The sequence below is a fragment of the Pan troglodytes genome, chromosome 6 (assembly GCF_028858775.2).
Source record: "Pan troglodytes isolate AG18354 chromosome 6, NHGRI_mPanTro3-v2.0_pri, whole genome shotgun sequence".
NCBI classification, from domain to species: Eukaryota; Metazoa; Chordata; class Mammalia; order Primates; family Hominidae; genus Pan; species Pan troglodytes.
In genome coordinates this window covers 139,334,911-139,353,151 of record NC_072404.2, presented here as the reverse complement: position 1 = coordinate 139,353,151, position 18,241 = coordinate 139,334,911, and the positions used below count along the sequence as shown (strand labels likewise).

General features: G+C 35.3%; 1 protein-coding gene across 17 annotated transcripts in view; it reads right to left on the bottom strand.

Annotated features, from left to right (window-relative positions):
• Window positions 1-524: 524 nt before the first annotated feature.
• SPAM1 (sperm adhesion molecule 1) overlaps window positions 525-18,241 on the bottom strand; it is a 36,057-nt gene continuing 18,340 nt past the window's right edge. For 6 of the 17 annotated variants that reach the window (XM_054687693.2, XM_054687687.2, XM_016958095.3 and 3 more), the window contains 5 exons: window positions 12,770-12,854; window positions 10,574-10,685; window positions 6,035-7,194; window positions 5,478-5,567; window positions 525-1,087 (listed from right to left, as the gene is read on the bottom strand). In XM_054687693.2, coding sequence (XP_054543668.1) covers window positions 602-1,087; window positions 5,478-5,567; window positions 6,035-6,988 — 1,530 coding nt within the window. In that variant the 5' untranslated portion in view covers window positions 6,989-7,194; window positions 10,574-10,685; window positions 12,770-12,854 and the 3' untranslated portion in view covers window positions 525-601. The remainder of the gene's footprint in view (window positions 1,088-5,477; window positions 5,568-6,034; window positions 7,195-10,573; window positions 10,686-12,769; window positions 12,855-18,241) is intronic. The other 11 variants (XM_054687696.2, XM_054687695.2, XM_016958098.3 and 8 more) reach the window with 3 other exon arrangements.

Genomic DNA, 18,241 nt, shown 5'->3' with positions numbered 1-18,241 from the left:
ACTGAAAGTATTCCTTTCGATCCTGTGCAAATTAGAGTCTTCAGTGGCACCAGAGAAAGCAAAAAACACTAATTCTTTTCCCTTATCTCTTCCCTCCTTTTGTTTTCTTATTTTCCACCCAAACTTTTTCCTTCTCCCTCTCTCTCTTGATTCTGAGCAGAGGAGAAATAGAAATATCCAAGCACTCTACATGTTATTGATGGCTTGTATTGAAAGGGTTTTCACTTTCGAGTTCTTAAACATTCTATATCAAGTTTTATTTTATCAAAATGTCAGTATCTTGTGCAGAATGATAGTGTTAAAACAATCCTGGCAGTTTTGCAAGTGAAACAGATAATATGAGTTTCTGTACTCTAAACTGCAGAATTTACATAAGCTATTGACTCCTGGAATACAAATCCCTGAACTCATGGTTGAGAATTCATACAATATAGCAGTGTTTGTCAAGTTCAAAGAAAATCGTCATTTCCTAGGTATAGTTATTCAGAAAGAACTTTCCAAAAATGATCTTTCAACAAGAGCTGTTCTTTTCAAAGATTTAATTAGTCGAAAAAGCACACTTTAAGATGGACATATTGTTCATTTCAGCTAACCTGCGCAATTACAAACTCGCTACAGAAGAAATGATAAGAAACAAAATACTAACAATGAACATTGTGGCAGATAGTGTGGAGGGTGAAGCATTGTAGAAAATTTGAGATTCTTCTGTCTCCATGGGAGGTTTTAGAAAAGCATCTATACAGACACCATCAGCAATACACACATCAACAGCATCAGTGTCTTTTACATCAGCTTTCTCCTTACAACTCAAGGTGCTATAACAGCTGCAATAAAATTTTTCAGAAAATTGCTCCAGGTCTTCAAGTGTCGGTTTTCCACGTACTGTGAACTTTCCACCTTTCTCAAGTTGAATAGCAAAATTATCTGGGTTGAGGTGAAGATAGTCACTTGAATTCCAGTTTTTCCTTATACACACTCCTTGCTCCTGGCAAAGCACTTGGCTACACATTTTGGCTGCTAGTGTGACGTTGATTATGTAAGGATTCAGTATAGTCTCCATGTAATTGTCTAGGAGCAAGCAAGATTTCTGTAAAATTATTATAAGACAGTCAGAATATCAAAGGACAAGTTAGTTCAAATGTGAATTAATTTAGTGTATTAAGCAATTTTTTTTACAGAAGAATGAAAACCAGAGATAGCAAGAAGTAGAAGATAATTTCTTTTTTACCTTAACCAACAAGATTATTCCAACTGCTTTTTGTAAGACTTATAAGTTTCACATGCCACTTCATTCCACTGAATAATTGACTAATTGAGGCTTAGTATTCCTTACCCTTGCTCGTCCTCTGTAATTCATAACATAATCAGGGGATAGAATGCTACAGCTGTTAAAGTGTGTTAGAGTATGTTCTCTAGGACATTTGCCCTGATTGGAGTCCCAGTTCCATTGGTGACTAGCTGTAGGAACTTGGGAATTTCTTAAGCTTTCTTAGTTTCCTATCTGGGTGACTTTGGGCAAATTGATTAACTTGATTATGCTTCAGCTTTATCATCTGGAAAATAAGGATAATTATGATGCCTACCTCATAAAGTTGTTATAAAAATAGATAAAAAAGAAAAATACATATAAATGTGCATAACACAGGGGCCTACCATATCTTCAGTTGACCCTCAATAAATTATAAATAAATGTAAGAAGCACCACATTTGTCAGACAATTTTTTTTTTTCCTGAGACAAAGTCTCACTCTGTTGCCCAGGCTGGAGTACAGTGGTGCAGTCTTGGCTCACTGCACCTTTGATCTCCTGGGTTCAAGCAATCCTCCTGCCTTGGCCCCCTGAGTAGCTGGAACTATAGGCACATGCCACCAGATCTGTCTAATTTTGGTTTTCTTTTGTGGTAGAAGTGAGGTCTTACTATGTTGCCCAGGCTGGTCTTGAACTCTTGGGCTCAAGCAATCCTCCCACCCCATCCTTCCACAGTGTTGGGATTACAGGCGTGATCCACCATGCCTCACCTGCCAGACAAGTTTAAATAGCATGGAAAAGGATGGCTTATAAATTGCTGGCTCGAATACATTAAACGGGTTCAACTGACTATACTTTCTATTAAATGTTATATATAGTCAAGTTATGGGTAAATAATGACAACTCTTTTACAAATTTGGCAGAGTATGAGTGATGACTAACTAAAATGATTCATCTTCATCTTGAGACTGGTATGTTCTAAACCCTGGACACTGTCCTTTGAGAAATATTGAAGTTGATCACTTTTTTTCATAATCAACAGTTCCATTGAGTGAGGTAGTTGTGCTAATCCTTTATCAGGCCAAAGGAAGTGGCAGTGGTAGATATGCAGGCATGTGAAGGAATCTTGGCAGCTTCCATCTGAATATATTTCTTTTCATCTTCCTTGAGATGATGCCATCTATTGTTGGCAGAATAACTGATACCCAAAAATGTCTGCATCCTAATTCCCTGGAACCTGTGACAATGTGAACTTACGTGGCAAAAGAGACTTTGCAGATGTGATTAAGGAATGGATCTTCAGAAGGGGAGATTATCCTGAATTATCAAGATGGACTCAATGTAATTACATGAGTCCTTGAAAGTATAGAAACTTTTCAAGCTGGGTTAGAAAGATAAACTGAAGGAAGGAGAGATTCAAAGTGTAAGAGAGATTCAACCCACCTTGGCTGACTTTAAGAAAGAAGAGGGCCATGAGCTAAGGAATGTACTGGCTTCTAAAAGCTGGAAATAGCCATTTGCCAGTAGCCAGCCAGATAATGGGGATCTCATTGCTATAAGCACAAGAAAGTGAATCTGCCAACAACCCAAATGAGAAAGTATCTTCTCCTAGAAAGGAATTCAGCCCTGCTGTCACTTTGATTTTATTCCATTGAAACCCATATTGGACTTCTTCTGATCTGAGAACTACAAGATAACAAATTTCTTCTGTTTTTTTAACCCACTAAGTCTGTTGTAATTTTTATGAAAGCAATAGAAAACTAATACGCCATCCATCTTCGTAACAATCCAATATTTTTGAATGGTGTTTTGAATGAAATTCAACTTCTTCTCTTGACTTGTGCACAGTGTGACATTGTATAACCCTTTCTTCCTCTTGTACAACCTTCCCACATCCATTCTACCTTAGATATAGTAGCTATTTCACTAGCACGGCAGGTTCATTTCAAACTGCATTTACTGTTCCCACTGCTTGGAATGGTCTTTCCTCTAATTTTTAACACAATTGACTTCATCTTGTCATTCAGATGGCAGCTTTAAATTAGACAATGCCCTTCTCTGATAACTTCCTTGTTAAACTCTCCATATCTCTGTTTTAATTCTCTGTATAGCACTTACCATATCAAATATGTCTCTTACTTGTGTACTTTTTAAGTACTCATAAGTTCCAAGAGTACATAGACTTTGTCAATATTCTTCAACACTATGTTCCCAATATAAGGGACATGAGAGTTTATACCAAGTTCAAATAACATTGCAGTTGCTTTCTCAACTCCACAGAGATAAGGGTTACACAAAGAGTAGTAAAAGGATGAGAATGGCTTGAGAATCATTAACCTGCATACTTTGTAGTCTGTGGAAATACATTAAAATTGGCTCTCTAATAGGTAAGACCTGGTTCTTATCATTTGTATATATATCCATAGTGTAAATACTCCTGCCATGGCCAATTTCAAGCTACCTCCCAAACATTACTGAATGCAGATCTGGGAATCAAGTACACCACCATTACACATTATGGTACCGTGGTGTGAAGTAGCACATTATTACATAGTATTTCCATTTATAAAGATGCAAAAGATGTAAATAATCTCAAGAGCATGGATCATGGTAAAATGAGGTAAAATAATTGGTATATTGAAATGTGTCACCTGTTTTTAACATAATTTTTTATTGTAAGTTTTTATCATTTAATTTTTAATAATGGCAGTGATTAACAACTGGTTCACAAAATCCCTGAATATTTAACAATTAGGTCTCAGCTGGGAGCAGTAGGGCTGGCTCTGTCACACCACCAGATATAATAAAATGGAACGAAAAGAAATGGCTCATTTGCATTTGTTTTATGTCAGTTCCAGTAACTGCAAGTAAACTTGCAATTATCGGTTTCTTAAGTTGTCAATGAATCAGAGAAAACATGACATGTAATCCATGACTATAGATTACAAATGGCATAGAAAAAAGGGGAAGTAATGATAGATCTATTATTTAAAATGATCAGAAGTTGAGAAAGATAGCAGAAATATGTACAACAGAGTCTATAGGGAACAATTTTGGGACAATGCCATTAAGGAGAAAATAATCATATAAAAGTTGAAGGACTGTCTCTGGTATGGATAATACTGAAGATGATTTGAGAGACATAGTAGTAGAATTTGAATCTAAGCTTAAAGTGCCATTAAAAAACAAGCATGACACTTAAATAGTATGTCATGTCATCCTATTCATTGAGGAATGCCTGATTCACTCCTCCTCAGAGTAAGAGTGGAGCTTTCAGTTTTTTTTAAAAAAAAAGAAAATAGTATGGAGAATTTATAAATATTTATAAGTTTTTAAATAATAGGACATTTGAGAAGGGAGTTTATGGATTTGGGGAAACAACTAATAAAAATTAAGAATTTACTAAAGAAAATTATCATTTTACAATGATTTTCTGACACATAAAATACTTTACCAAGGGCCATATACCTTCTTCTGAACTTATATTTTCTGTTATTTCTTTATATTAGAGATCAAATTAAAGACAAAAGAGTTATGCAAAATAGGCAGATGGGCTCAGATTACCTTAAAAAATTCTCATAAATGTAACTGCTGTTGAGTATTTTTAAATAAAGACTATGTCATGTCTATTCTATCCAAAGAATAAGAGATGAATATAATGCTTCTCAAAGGCTTTCTTAGACTACTAGAGTATAGACTATTCGCTGAGGTCCTAAGATAGGACCCCTGGGCCATGAGCTTCATCTGGCATTCTTCATGGCATGTTCATCATTGGTATTTCCACAACCACCAGAGAAGAAAAAATTCAGCTTCAACTCAGCAATGTCCATACAACAGCTTTCCTATTGAGTCAAGAAGGTTGATGAGGTGGGGGATAAAGATCTGATATAGAGAATTAAACAAGAGTAAAGGAACAAGGACCTATCTTCTGACACAAAACACCATGCCATAAAATTGAGATTGTAGTCCTGTTTTTGCTTCTTAATAGTCATGTAGCCTAGAGAAATTCAATTATTCACTAAATTTCTATTTCCCCACTGGAAAATGGGTATACTATTTTCTGCCTTACAACCACCACACAAATATATTTTGATTCAGCCAGTATTAACTGAGCACCTATTAGTACATGCCAAGCATAGTACTACTTATTTTCTTATTTAATACCAAAACAATCCCCAAAAACATTAAACATAGAAATATTTTCACCTATTTTCTACCAATTCAACTTACCATACTTCGCATTATACTGAGGGTTCCCCATATTACAATTCCAGAAGCACCCAGAGCAACAGTTTCGCCAAATGTATACACAAGTTCATCCTGGAAAATGTGACAGAAAGAGTTAGCAGATAAAAATGAAAGTGCTATACATAGGACAGCAACACAAAAGCTAAGCATGCTGACCCAATAATAATAATTTTAATATTTCCCCACTATTTCTATCTCTTACACAGCCATTGCCTTACTATAAAACAAATAAGATAATATTATTGTTTCAATCACTTCTATTGAAAAGAGACAAGGCCTAAGAAAGAAAAAAAAAAGAAACTGAGTTCATACACTGTCTATACTACCTAATTCTCCCGGCTTACTAAGAGATAAAGAGATTACATTAAAGATTAAGCGTATTCTTGTTTTGCATTCATATAATAATGTAGATCTACTTGTGTACACATTCCTGACTAATATTAAAAGCTAGATTTCACTCCCTTCAAAAATAATATTAAATTTCAATCAACATCTTTTGTGAATTTCATTTCCTAGCCCTCATACCCTGATTTACTTACTTGAGAAAGGAATTTCAAAACTTGATCAGTAAAAACTATGCGGGTATATACAAAAACCGGAAGTGGACTTTTTGCATCAGGTATTTTGGAAACTCTGATGGCTTCCTGAACTCGATTGCGCACATAGAGTGTAGCAGCTACAGGAGACTGCTGAGTGTTCAAATAAATGGATGGGTAAAGGGCAGTGCTTTCATTCCACAACCAGCTGAGATCATCATTTCTTTTTATTTCTACATTGAAGCAACTTCCATTGTAACCGGGTTTCTTATAGTGATGGTTGTAACAATCCGGAAAAAGATAATAACCCCACAAGTGATTTGGCCGAAGTAATTTTCCCAATTTTATAGTCTCTACCAGGAAATCCTTCCCTGCCTTTTCAAATTCTTGTTTTGCTTTCTCAGTGGCCTCTGTGAGACTAAGTTGTACATTTTGTTGCTGAACCAATTCAATAGACCTATTCTTGTAAACATCTTTAGGTTTCCAGTTTCTTGCCCAAGTGGGTCTCCATTCTTCCCAGTCAATAACAGCCATTCCCAAATTGTCTACTGGCATATAAAATGTAATGTCTTTCTTAGCTTTGTCCAGATGGTCTTGTAAGGAAATCTTCTGGGGGATTCCCCCATTCACAGTTACTCCTGTGATTGAATCTATGTAAGGATAGTAGCCAAGTCTATCAACATAAAATATTGTAACATCTTGCCCGGTGACGTTTATTCGGGGGCTTCCTATGAAAGAGAAGAGGCTCATATCTAGTGGCTCATCAAATTTTCCAAGACAAAATTCACTTGGGGCATTCCAGGCCCAGAGGAAAGGCACATTTGGAATAACAGGAGGTGCTCTGAAATTGAGAGTCAAGCAACATGGAATCAGAAGGAAGGTGAAAACTATCTGGGATACTCCACTTGATTTAACAAAGCTTCTGAAAAAGATGTGCTTGAATTTTAGCACTCCCATTGTAAAGAGTAATGACTATGAAAACATTTATTTCTTCCTACACACTTTGGTTTACCCAATATCTGATGCAAAGTATGAGCACAGATGAAAGGGAATGGAATGAATTCACTTTGATGGATAAAGAGGTATAATGATTAAGTTACATTTAAATATTATTATTCTTGTTTCATGTTTCAGGATTGTTTTTCAAGTTGCATCACCTATAACTGAAAAAGAAATACAGAATACATTGTTATGATGCATTTCATAATAAAGAATGTAAGCTTCACCAAGTTCTCAACTTTAAGTGCAGGGGGTTTAATTTCATTTTAGAAGATGGAGGACCTACTCCTGTGTTTGAATCTATGAAATTATTTCCTCTCATGTATGATACAAACTCTATACTAGTTAACACTTTTCTCATCTTCCCAAATCACTACTGGGCCTACAGAGAGGAGAATGTAGCTATTTTCCTTTTGCCTTTCTGGTTGTACAGAATGCTGTACCAAGCAATGCCTTAGCAAAAGCCCATTGAAGGAAAATAAATTCCAAGTTGATCCTCTCATGCTGTTTCTTGCTTCTTGAAAGACCACTTTCTAGCGGTCTGCCATATACTAAAACAACCTTTCATAGAATTGTGAAATTTCATTTTTCTCTTTCTTTCTTTTTTTCTCTTTTTTTGCTTTTTTTTTTTTTCGAAGGGGAGCAAACTCACTTCTGCCAGAAGTAGTAAATCAACAGTTTGGTTGAATTTATTGAATCAACCAAAAACTTCTACCAAACAAGCTAAAAGGCTCCTTGGTACGCTGCTCGATCACATCTTACAATAATGTACTCCCATGCCTAAAGTTAATAAAACATTTTACTACTTTGTATTTTCTACTAAAAGGATCAGTTCTAGCCTAACTTAAGAAAAGCAATATATAGATTTTCATCTTTTTATAGCATTTGATAAGTAAGATTGTGTTGTGATTCTGATCGTGACAAAGTGAAGTGTTGTAGCACATACTTTAGCTGTATTAAACCACAAAAGTGGTACAATAAAATGGTCTGGGCAAAGGTCAAGAAATTAAATTATGTATACACTCAGCATTTAGTATTTGCAAAAATTACCTGCAAGAAGATATAGTTAAATGTTCTGTGATTCTAGGAGGGAATTGGAAACTTTCTTTTTAATTAGATTAGTAGTACACTGCTATATGAAATTATAACAAGAATTATACTGTTCTTCCCAGGAACATGTGTCCTTACCATAGCAAATTATCCAGTCATTCCCATTGCTGAAAAATAAATGACTCTAAAGAGATCACCATAGTCAGAATAAAATAAAATCATAAGGACTATTATAGTCTCATGTTTTGAAGATAATGAATTTTCCCTCATGTTTAGAACATATAAAGTAGCTAAATATTCTTGTAGTTTAAATACTTATAAACTTCTTTATTCAGGACCTAGATAATCTTCACCTAAAATAATATTAGGGGGAAAAACTAATTGCTTTTAAATACCAACCATCAATACTAATGCCTGAATGGCAGGGACAGGGAAAAGGAAATGGAATAAAGGATTAGCTTTCCCTGTATCTCAGGGAAGGAGTAAGCTAACCTTATTGAAATTAACATTTAAATCTATTTCCACGTGTTCATTTTATGTAAGAAAAAGATGGGGAGCTGGGCATGATGGCTCATGCCTGTAATCCCAGCACTTTGGAAGGCCAAGGCAGGTGGATCACCTGAGGTCAGGAGTTTGAGACCAGTCTGACCAACGTGGTGAAACCTCATCTCCACTAGAAATACAAAAATTAGCCAAGCATGGTGGTAGGCTTCTGTAATCCCAGCTACTCAGGAGCCTGAGGCAGGAGAATCACTTGAACCTGGGAGGCGGAGTTTGCAGGGAGCTGAGATAGCACCACTGTACTTCAGCCTTGGTGACAGAATGAGACTCTGTCTCAAGAAAGAAAGGAAAAAGAAAAAGAAAAACATGGGGCAGAATGAGCCTATTGAGAACGTCTCTACCCATAGAAGTCTTCAAAAAAGAATGGACACTTCTATGCTTGAAATTTTACTCAATGAAATATTTTTCCTCAGCATAAATCTAATGCAAAGCCTTGGAACAGAGAATTGGCACAAAATTGAGGATTAGACCTAGAAGTTAGCATCAAGAATAACGTCTTCTTTTTGTTTGAAGTGTCTAATAGAGAACTTCACCTGTTTACAGAGAAAAGCTGACATTTGCCTAGACAGACTAAGTTATTAGACAGACTAATTTATGACTAAGACCCCAAAAGCAAATGCAACAAAAACAAAAATGGAACAAACTGGACTTTATTAAACTAAAAAGCATCTGCACAGCAAAAGAGATCATCAACAGAGTAAACAGACAACCTACAGAATGGGACAAAATGTTTGCTAATTGTGCCTATGACAAAGGATTAATACCCAGAATCTATGAGGAACTCAAACAAAATTGAAGAAGAAAACAAACAACCCAATTAAAAAGTGGGCAAAGGACACTAACAGGCATTTTTCAAAAGAAGACATACAAGAGGCCAATAAATGTATGAGAAAATGCTCAACATCACTAACTACCAGAGAAATGCAAGTCTAAACTGCAATGAGATATCATCTTACACCAGTCAGAATGGCTATTATTAAAAAGTCAAAAAAAATGTTGTCATGGATGCAGAAAAAAGGACACACTTATACACTTCTGGTGGAAATGTAAATTAGTACAACCTCTAGGGAAAACAGCATGGAGATTTCCCAAAGGACTAAAAATAGAACTACCAATCATCCTCGCAATCCCACTATTGGCTATCTACTCAAAGGAAAAGAAATCGTTATATAAAAAAGACAGCTTCACTCAAATCTTCATTGTAGCACTATTCACAAGAGCAAAGTCATGGAATCAACCTAAGTGTTCCTCATTGGTGGATTGGAAAAAGAAAATTTGGTATATATACACTATGGAATACTATGCAGCCATAAAAAAATAATAAAATCATGCCCTTTGAAGCAACATGGATAGAGCTGGAGGTCATTATCCTAAATGAACTAACTCAGACACCGAAAAATACTGCATGTTCTCACTTTTAAATGAGAACTTAACAATGAGTACTCATGGACATAAAGATGGAAGCAGTAGACACTGGGCACTCTGAAAGGGAGCAGGTTGGGAGGGGGATGAGGATTGAAAAATTACCTGTTGGGTACATTGGTCACAATCTGGGTGATGGGTACACTAGAAGCCCAAACCCTACCATTATGCAATATATTCATGTTACACACTTGAACATGTAACCCTTAATCTAAAATAAAATTAAATTTAAATGTCTTTTAATGAAAAAGATACTATTACAAAATAAAAAATAAATACATAGGTACCCTAATAGAGAACCTCATCCTCCCGGAAAATCTTAACTAATTTAACCCCAGGTAATAATGCCTGACCTTATCTCTCCACTAGTATTCCTAAGCTCTATATTCAATTTATACCTATTAAAGTTGCATTTTTAAGTGTCTTCCTTGCTCATTGTGCAGATAATTCCTTCTTAAAGCACTTCTGCTAAGTCTTTGCTATCCCCCAAACCCAAACAATGACACTTACCCAGAAGTCTGCTTTCAAAATCCAGCCACCCAATGTCTCTTCAGTAGTTATCAAGGCAAGAAGTTGGCTGGTCTCAATGTCTTCCTAGAGCATTGGCTAGTCATTAGCATCCCTTTGAAAAAAAAAAAAAGATTATTTTCTCTCAAAATAGATTTAGAAACTTAAAATTCTGAATATATCTAAAATTCTACTTAAGCTCTTATTCCTGTTGTAAAGGCGTTTTATCACTGGAACACATGCTAGCTAAATCCTTTGAACTAGGAATCCCTTGTCTAAGGATAAGTTCAAAATGATTTTGTAATAAAAATTATGTAGCTACGTGTAGATATTCACATGTGTAGTATTCACCACTATGTATTGTAGCATCTATGAAATGAAAAAAAATAAAAAGCAAATTCAATACCCAATTGATAAGCAATACCAATGATAAGAAATGCTTAAATACGGTATTTCATCCTGAAAGAATGTATGCAGATATCAGAACTAGTTACAAAGATAATGATGCAACATGTAAATAAGTTTGCCTAAAATACAAAGTGAAATAAAATACAAAAATACACACAGTTGAAGTATACAAAAACATGTAAGTGCATGCTTAAGGAATTAAAAATATTCAAAAATATGAAAGAATATTTGTATTTTCTGAGTGTCCATTATGTATTTCTGATCTTCTAATTTTCTTTCATCCAACTATCATACTGTTTCTCAAATAAAAAGTGGAAACAAATACAATTTTAATGTTAGAAAATAGTTTGCCAGAACAAACTTGAATCTCAGCTTCCCTTCAGTGAGGAAAGACAAATAACCATAAACCTCTCCACACATTATCTACCAGGATGCTTGTACAGGGGATTCTTGTTCTTGTACAAGGAAGAGGAGTTGATGATTGAGAAATTTTTTTTCAAATAAATTTTACTGAGTGTATTTAAGGTATACAACATGATGTTATGGGAAGATTAGGATTTTTGAGGTTAGGAGAGGAGAGTATCAGACAGGAAAAAAAAAAAAGAGCCAAATTTCTTGGCTTAGTCCTCAGCTCTTCTTTTCCACAACAAACGCTTTATTTCCATGATAAATGCTTTCTCTCTAGAGAATCATAACAGATATAGAAGTCAGTCAAGACACTGCCTTCAGAATCTACCTTTTGGAATTCCCATTTCCTGTGAGTTTATGTATATATTATCTCAATGGAATTAAGAACTGAATTTAGATACAATCCTCTTACCATTAAAATTGTTATAGATTTTGAATATAAATTATTATCATAAATATTTTTAAAAATTCAGAAATATGGACAAATATTGAAAAAGGCAAGACTATAACTTTGGTGAAAGCAAACCATAACATTACCAAAGGGGGAGGAGCAAAGGGAGCCCCAAATCTAAGTCATTCACAAGGCACCTCCTCAGTCTCCATTTCTCTACAGACCTCACTCAAAACTACTAAACTTTGTTACAATACTGAAAATGGCCTCCAGCCTCAGGAAGCCTCAGGATACTGAGATAATTTTAGTGTTCTAAATTACTTCTGTACATAATATGGGAATCATTCTTTAACATGAAAAATGAAAAGCAAATTTCCACATGAGCGGTAGGCCCCAAGTTGATTGCCCTCGTATCCTCATCACATTTGGTAGGTTGTGTGGCATTTCCAAGGTACATAGTTCATAAGTCCAACCCAAAGGCTGACTAATACCTCCAGTTACAAGTAACAGTGACTCCAAGCTAAGAATTTTAAGGAAACTTTTAAGAGACCAGTGTAATATCCCTGAAAGCACATTATTTTCTCCTAAAGCAAAAATATTTACAAGTATTTTCACGAATGAAAGGAGCTTTTGTGTAAGATTTTTTTTCTAAGAAACTTCTTAAACTATTGTTTTTTATAAATAAATTGACCAGAAATAGATAACTTGATTCAACAAGATAAGTTAATCCCATTTTAGGTGAAATTTCATCAACTCTTTTTTCCTTCCCCTTTATTATTATTGTCATAATAATTCCTCTCCTTTGGTTCTTTCCAGCCTCGTCTTAACTTTCCCAGTGTCACCCAGATATGTTTTGAACAAGCCAGAGATTCTTGAGGCTGAAGAAACTGCTCAAAATGTGGCACATTACAGAACTTTTTATCTTTTTTTGCAAAACAGTACCTGCTTTTTCCTACTAAGCTATGCAGTAGAAAGAACAAAAGGCAACTTACTTTTAAAGTAAAAACTGAAAAGTTTTCCTTTAAGATGTGACTAGGTCAGAAGTCACTCCAATCTATTAGCTCTGCAGTATTTAACCTGTTGGGTGAGAAAAGACAGCCCTTTGCCCAGTCAATTAAAGGAAGATTTAATCTTTTGAAATGTTACTGTGTGAACCTGTCTCTGTGTGTGTGTGTGTGTGTGTGTGCGGTGTTTTAATCTCAGCAAATTCAATCTTTGAGACACAATCTCAGTCTGTTGCCTAGGCTGGAGTGCAGTGGCACCATCTTAGCTCACTACAACCTCCAACTCCCAAGCTCAAGTGATCCTCCCACTTCGGCCTCCCAAGTAGTTGGGACTACAGGCGCACACCACCAAACCTGGATAATTTTTAAAATTTTTTATAGAGATGGGGTTTTGTTATGACATCCAGGCTGGTCTGGAACTCCTAAGCTGAAGTGATCTTGCCACGTCGACCTCCCAAACTGCTGGGATTACAGGCTTGAGCCATGCACCTGGACTTATTGCTCAGCATTGGGTTAAATTAATAACATATTTCTCTAGTGTAATACAAATGAAGCATATACTTCATGGAACAGTTTTCAAGAAAATACAGCATTTATTATAAAAGAAAAATAATGTCTCCTTTAAAAATTAATAAAACAAATTAAAATTAACATTTTCAAAATGATAAAACAGGTTGGACATTTTTTATGATAGAAAAATATTACTTTTATGAGTTTTCAAAGGAAAATAAATCTTGAGACCACAAAATCACTAAGCCAAGGGAAACGTCAACCTAGAAACTATGTCAGGCAAACCTGCTTCCCATTTTATTCCTAAATAAGCCAGCTACAAATTCAAAAAAGCTACACACCTACCAAACAATTTGCCCACAAGGAAATGCCTCCTGGACAAAAGACAGACAGAACTCAAAGTCATCCCACTGAGGCTCACCTGAGACATGCGTATCTGATTGCTTCCTCTACCTTATTGTTTATATAAAAATGCAGATTCACTGAACCAGACTAAATTTTGTATGCAGTGGAAGGCTGATCAAGGACTCAAAAGAAGGCAACCTTTTGTCTCTTATCTACTTACAATTTGGAAGCCCCCCACCTCAAGTTGTCCTGCCCTGCTGGACCAAACCAATGTATACCTTACACATACTGATTGATGTCTCATGTCTCTCTCAAATGCATAAAAGCAAGCTGTACCCTAACCTACTTGAGGACATTTGTCAGGACCTCATGAAGCTGTGTCACAGGCACGTCCTTAACCTTGGCAAAATAAACTTTCTAAATGTATTAAGACATATCTCAGATACCTTTTGGTTTACAATTTGGTGACCAATGGAAGGGACTCTGCATGGAGGTGCCCCTGGACCTTTGACAAATCTCCAACTGGGCTTGGTACCAGCTTGAGCTTCTATGGCCCAAACCAACAGGACAATTTGCTGAGGCCTGGGAGCTTCCCTCCCTCCCGAGAATCCCCAATCACCCAAAATTTGGTTGAGATCTAACGTTTATTTTGCTGTGCAACTCTTTTTCTGAGTTTTACTTGCTTCCAACAAGGAAGGCAAGTTTTTCTGCTTTCATGACAATGGAAGGCAGGTAAATCCTCTCTGTAATTTGAGCTCACTTCCAACAGGGAATTGCAGTTTGAATTTTTTCCTGCTTCTAGGATGGTAGAGAGCTGTCTTCAGCCTGAGACCCACTCCTTGGTAAGTAGCTGAATTGGGATTTTGTCTTGGATAAAGTTGTGATTAACAGTCAGCTGGTCTTAATTCTCCTTACCATTAGAGTGTTCAGTAATCATACTGTTGGGGTTTTTTGTTGTTTGTTCTGGTCTTTCTCTCTGGTCCCAGAGTTGACCAACTCTACCTGACTTGGTCAAATCTGAATGAGAATTACAAATTATGGGGAACAAGGTCTGTCTGAATTAGCTGAAATTCCTCACAGCTACAAAAGAAAGGGGAAAAAAAAAAAAAAAACAGGGGCTTGGTTTCTGTGTTTGCTTTCTGTCTTAAAAAACAACTGTTCTTTCATTTACTTTTCTTCACCCTATTCCTTCCTCCCCTTTCACCATCTTCAATACCAGGGAAAATCTAAAGAGGCTTCTAATGACTCAAACCCCCTAAAGAACTCAGAACACAGGCACCTCTTGCCCCTTTTTGGGGTGTTCTGTTTTCTTTGTAGAGTTTCAAGAGTCATGGGCAGATTCTTCTTAGGTCTAAAGGTCTGCTCTCCTGTATTTGCATTACCTGACCTCTTTGGCTTTAGAGGGTACCAAAGATTACCTTGTACTGTGAGAGGATTTGACCTTGGCATGTGTAATGGTGGACAAAAGCTAACAAAGTTAAAGCTGGCTGAGGACAGTTACAGGAAGTGTTCTTCACTTTTTTTTTTCCTCCTAGGAAGCTGTTGTTTAGGATCTTAATTCTAATTCAGAGGTGCATTCTGAAGAATCTTCTTCATTGCCTTTCCTCCCAAAATTAACCTCCCAAAATGTTAAAAGAAGAATACTTTTTGTCTAATTCAAACTTTTTTAAAGGTTATGTATAAAACAAGGTAAGAGTAACCTGGAAATAAGAGAGATGTAAAGAAAGTTATAGAAATAAAGAGGTATTTTTGGTAAGAAAGCTTAAAGAAAAATAATTTTATATGCAAAAGAATCTTGTATGGTAAATTTTTGTCCTAAAATAAAATGACTGGTTGTTAAAGAAAGAGGGATGTTCAGGACAACCATGCCCAATGTCTGTGTAAGTCATAATAAGAAGGTTTATGAAAAGAAAAAAAAACTTTTATATGATCAAGTTGTCTATATTTAATATTTTTAAAACCCCACTTATACACTAAATAATTGGTTAGAATAATGAGATTTTCTTAAGGTATTGCTTTACTCTTAATAAAATTACAGGACTTTATAATTTTTTGTATGCAAAGTTCAACTTTTACTGTGTCTCTTTGTTTTCAGGTTTCTCTCCCCTTTTAAAAGGACTGAAATTATAGCTCTGTCCTTCAATTCATTTTCAGCTACTGTAAGTTTTTTCTTTGGGTCATAATTGTTTTGGCCTGATGCTAATAATGTTTTATCTTGAAGGTCTAAAGGAAATGTTTTCTTCCAACATAATATTCTGTGCTCTTGGCTTTAAATTGCTCAGGAAGCACCTCCTATGACTAATTAATTCAAGTGCCATTCTCATTAGGTCTGACGTGAGGATTATCTAAACGAACTTCCCACAGGGAACAGCAGTCACATTGCAGAAGTTCTTTTCTTTTGCCTTTTGGTAACTGGGCCTAACAAACAGATTTTACATTTTATCAAAATAATTTCTATGTCATTATTACTAAGTTTGGGTTTGCTTAGGAAAAAAACTGAGATTAAATTTTTATTTAATTAAGGTTATTACATCCGTGTAACTTTCTCCATGTGCTTTTACAGTCCTTGTGTCATTGAGTACAGGGCTTTGACTTCTGAGTCTAAAAAGGACCCCAAATCTTGCTAAATCTTAAAAACCGACAGCAGTTAAAGCCTCATCTTCAGACCCAGTAGAAGATGCCAATCAAAATAAACTGTGTTCATGAGATACAGGGCCAGAAACTAAAACTATTCAATTCAGGGCCCAGGGACTATAGCAGAAGAGCTAGGCATGTGAGATCATAAGGGCTGATTTTGAGAAAAAATAAGTTCAGTTTCTCTATAAATTAACCATTAATGTTGAAGGCACACTGAGGCAAGACCAGAATATGGACTCCTGTGTTAGATTAACAAGGTTTTCTTGGAGCATTAACCCACTTCTTAATAAAAGGTTATAAAGGTTATAAAAAGGCTTATGGAAATTATATCTTATGGTCAAGATAATTAAAGTTTTACAGGCAGTTTACAAGATTTGAGAGACATATTTAACTAACTTCATTCTGTCTTTATTAAGGCTTATTGTTTGGTCTCCTCTCTCAAAGATAAAGGTTTCTGCTTTCGTTTTTTTAATCTTTGAGTTATCACTTTGGCTAAATAAATGACTTACTTTACAATGACTGTAATCCTATTTTGTGATATCAAGGGTTCTAAACATTTTATATTTGAAACACTTTCCAAAATCAAATTCTAATTTTGGTCCTCATAAATTTATTGATATTAGTTCCCTAAAGTTTATAAGAGATATTTGGTTTATTTGATATAATAAAATCATACAGGAAGTATTGTCAAATATGAAAAAATGTTTAACCTTCTTTGAATTATATTTACATAAATGTGTAATTAGTTTGTGTTCCAAAATTGTATGAAATTCCTGTGCTTCTAATACATCTTAGCATATGTTATCAGTAATAATTATGATTATTATGTGAAATTGTTGTATGCCACAGAAGTAACCAATTTTCTTGTAAATTGTGTATTTAACTATGACTGTTCTAAGACTTTTGTCATCTGCAGTTTTATTTTTATCCTTTTCAAAAGGTGGCATTATAACCAGCATAGGATTCTGACGGGTGCACTTGAAGGCAGGTTTCTGATAACTTTGGAGATTGTGACACTAGAATAGAGGAAAAACTTCCAAGATTCTTAAGGAGAGCTGAAATGTTCATGAATATCAAGCAGAACAGGAGTTAACTGCATAGACTAAACCGCATGGAAGACTGAAATAAATCCTTTTATTACTTTTTGCTTAAAATGTTGCTGATCCTTTGTTTATCAGAGGTAAGAAAAACTTTTCTTTTGAAATATTTACAGCTTTTAATAATTGAGTAAAGTATACTCCTATAAACAAAATTTGGAGCATATTTCTCTCTACCTGATTTCTCCAAAATTTGGAAACTAGTTGCAAGTATGCTTAACTTATAGCAATATAGTTATTTGCATAAGTGTAATAAGAATTTGTTTTCTTTTGTAACAGGACATAATTGTAGACACTAGTTATTTTACCAAGGTTTTTTACTGGAATGGAATTCTTTCAGATACAGACTCCTTTAAGGAATCAAAGTTGAATTAAAGAGGCAATAAAAGCCCCTTCAGAAAGCTGATCTTATATCTTGTCTACACAGTCCCTGCACAGGTTGCTGACCCGTGGTAAGTAAAGAATGTCACTTTCTGACAGTCCCAGGAGCCCCAAGGTTCCTTGGGACCTTGAGGTGAGGAATTCACTCCATTAATACAGGTATTTGCAGGCACGGGCTGGGCTTAAGGCATTAAAGTCAAATCTGAGAATCCTTATGGAATAAAGTTTCAGCAAAGCCAATTTTTTAAAAAAGAAACAATTATTCTTGCTGATTTTATGCATATACTATGGCCAAGTATAATAAGACTAAAACTTATTTTGCAGCTGAATTTGTCCTTTGACTTGTCTTTAGTGAAAATAGGACTGGAGAAAGAAAAAATGTGTTTCAAACTATCTCAGAGACCTTTGTTTTAAGCTACAGTTTAGAAAAAAGGTCTCTGAGGCAGTAAATAACTGTAGTACACCTGTTGTTAGATTCTAGTCTTGCCGA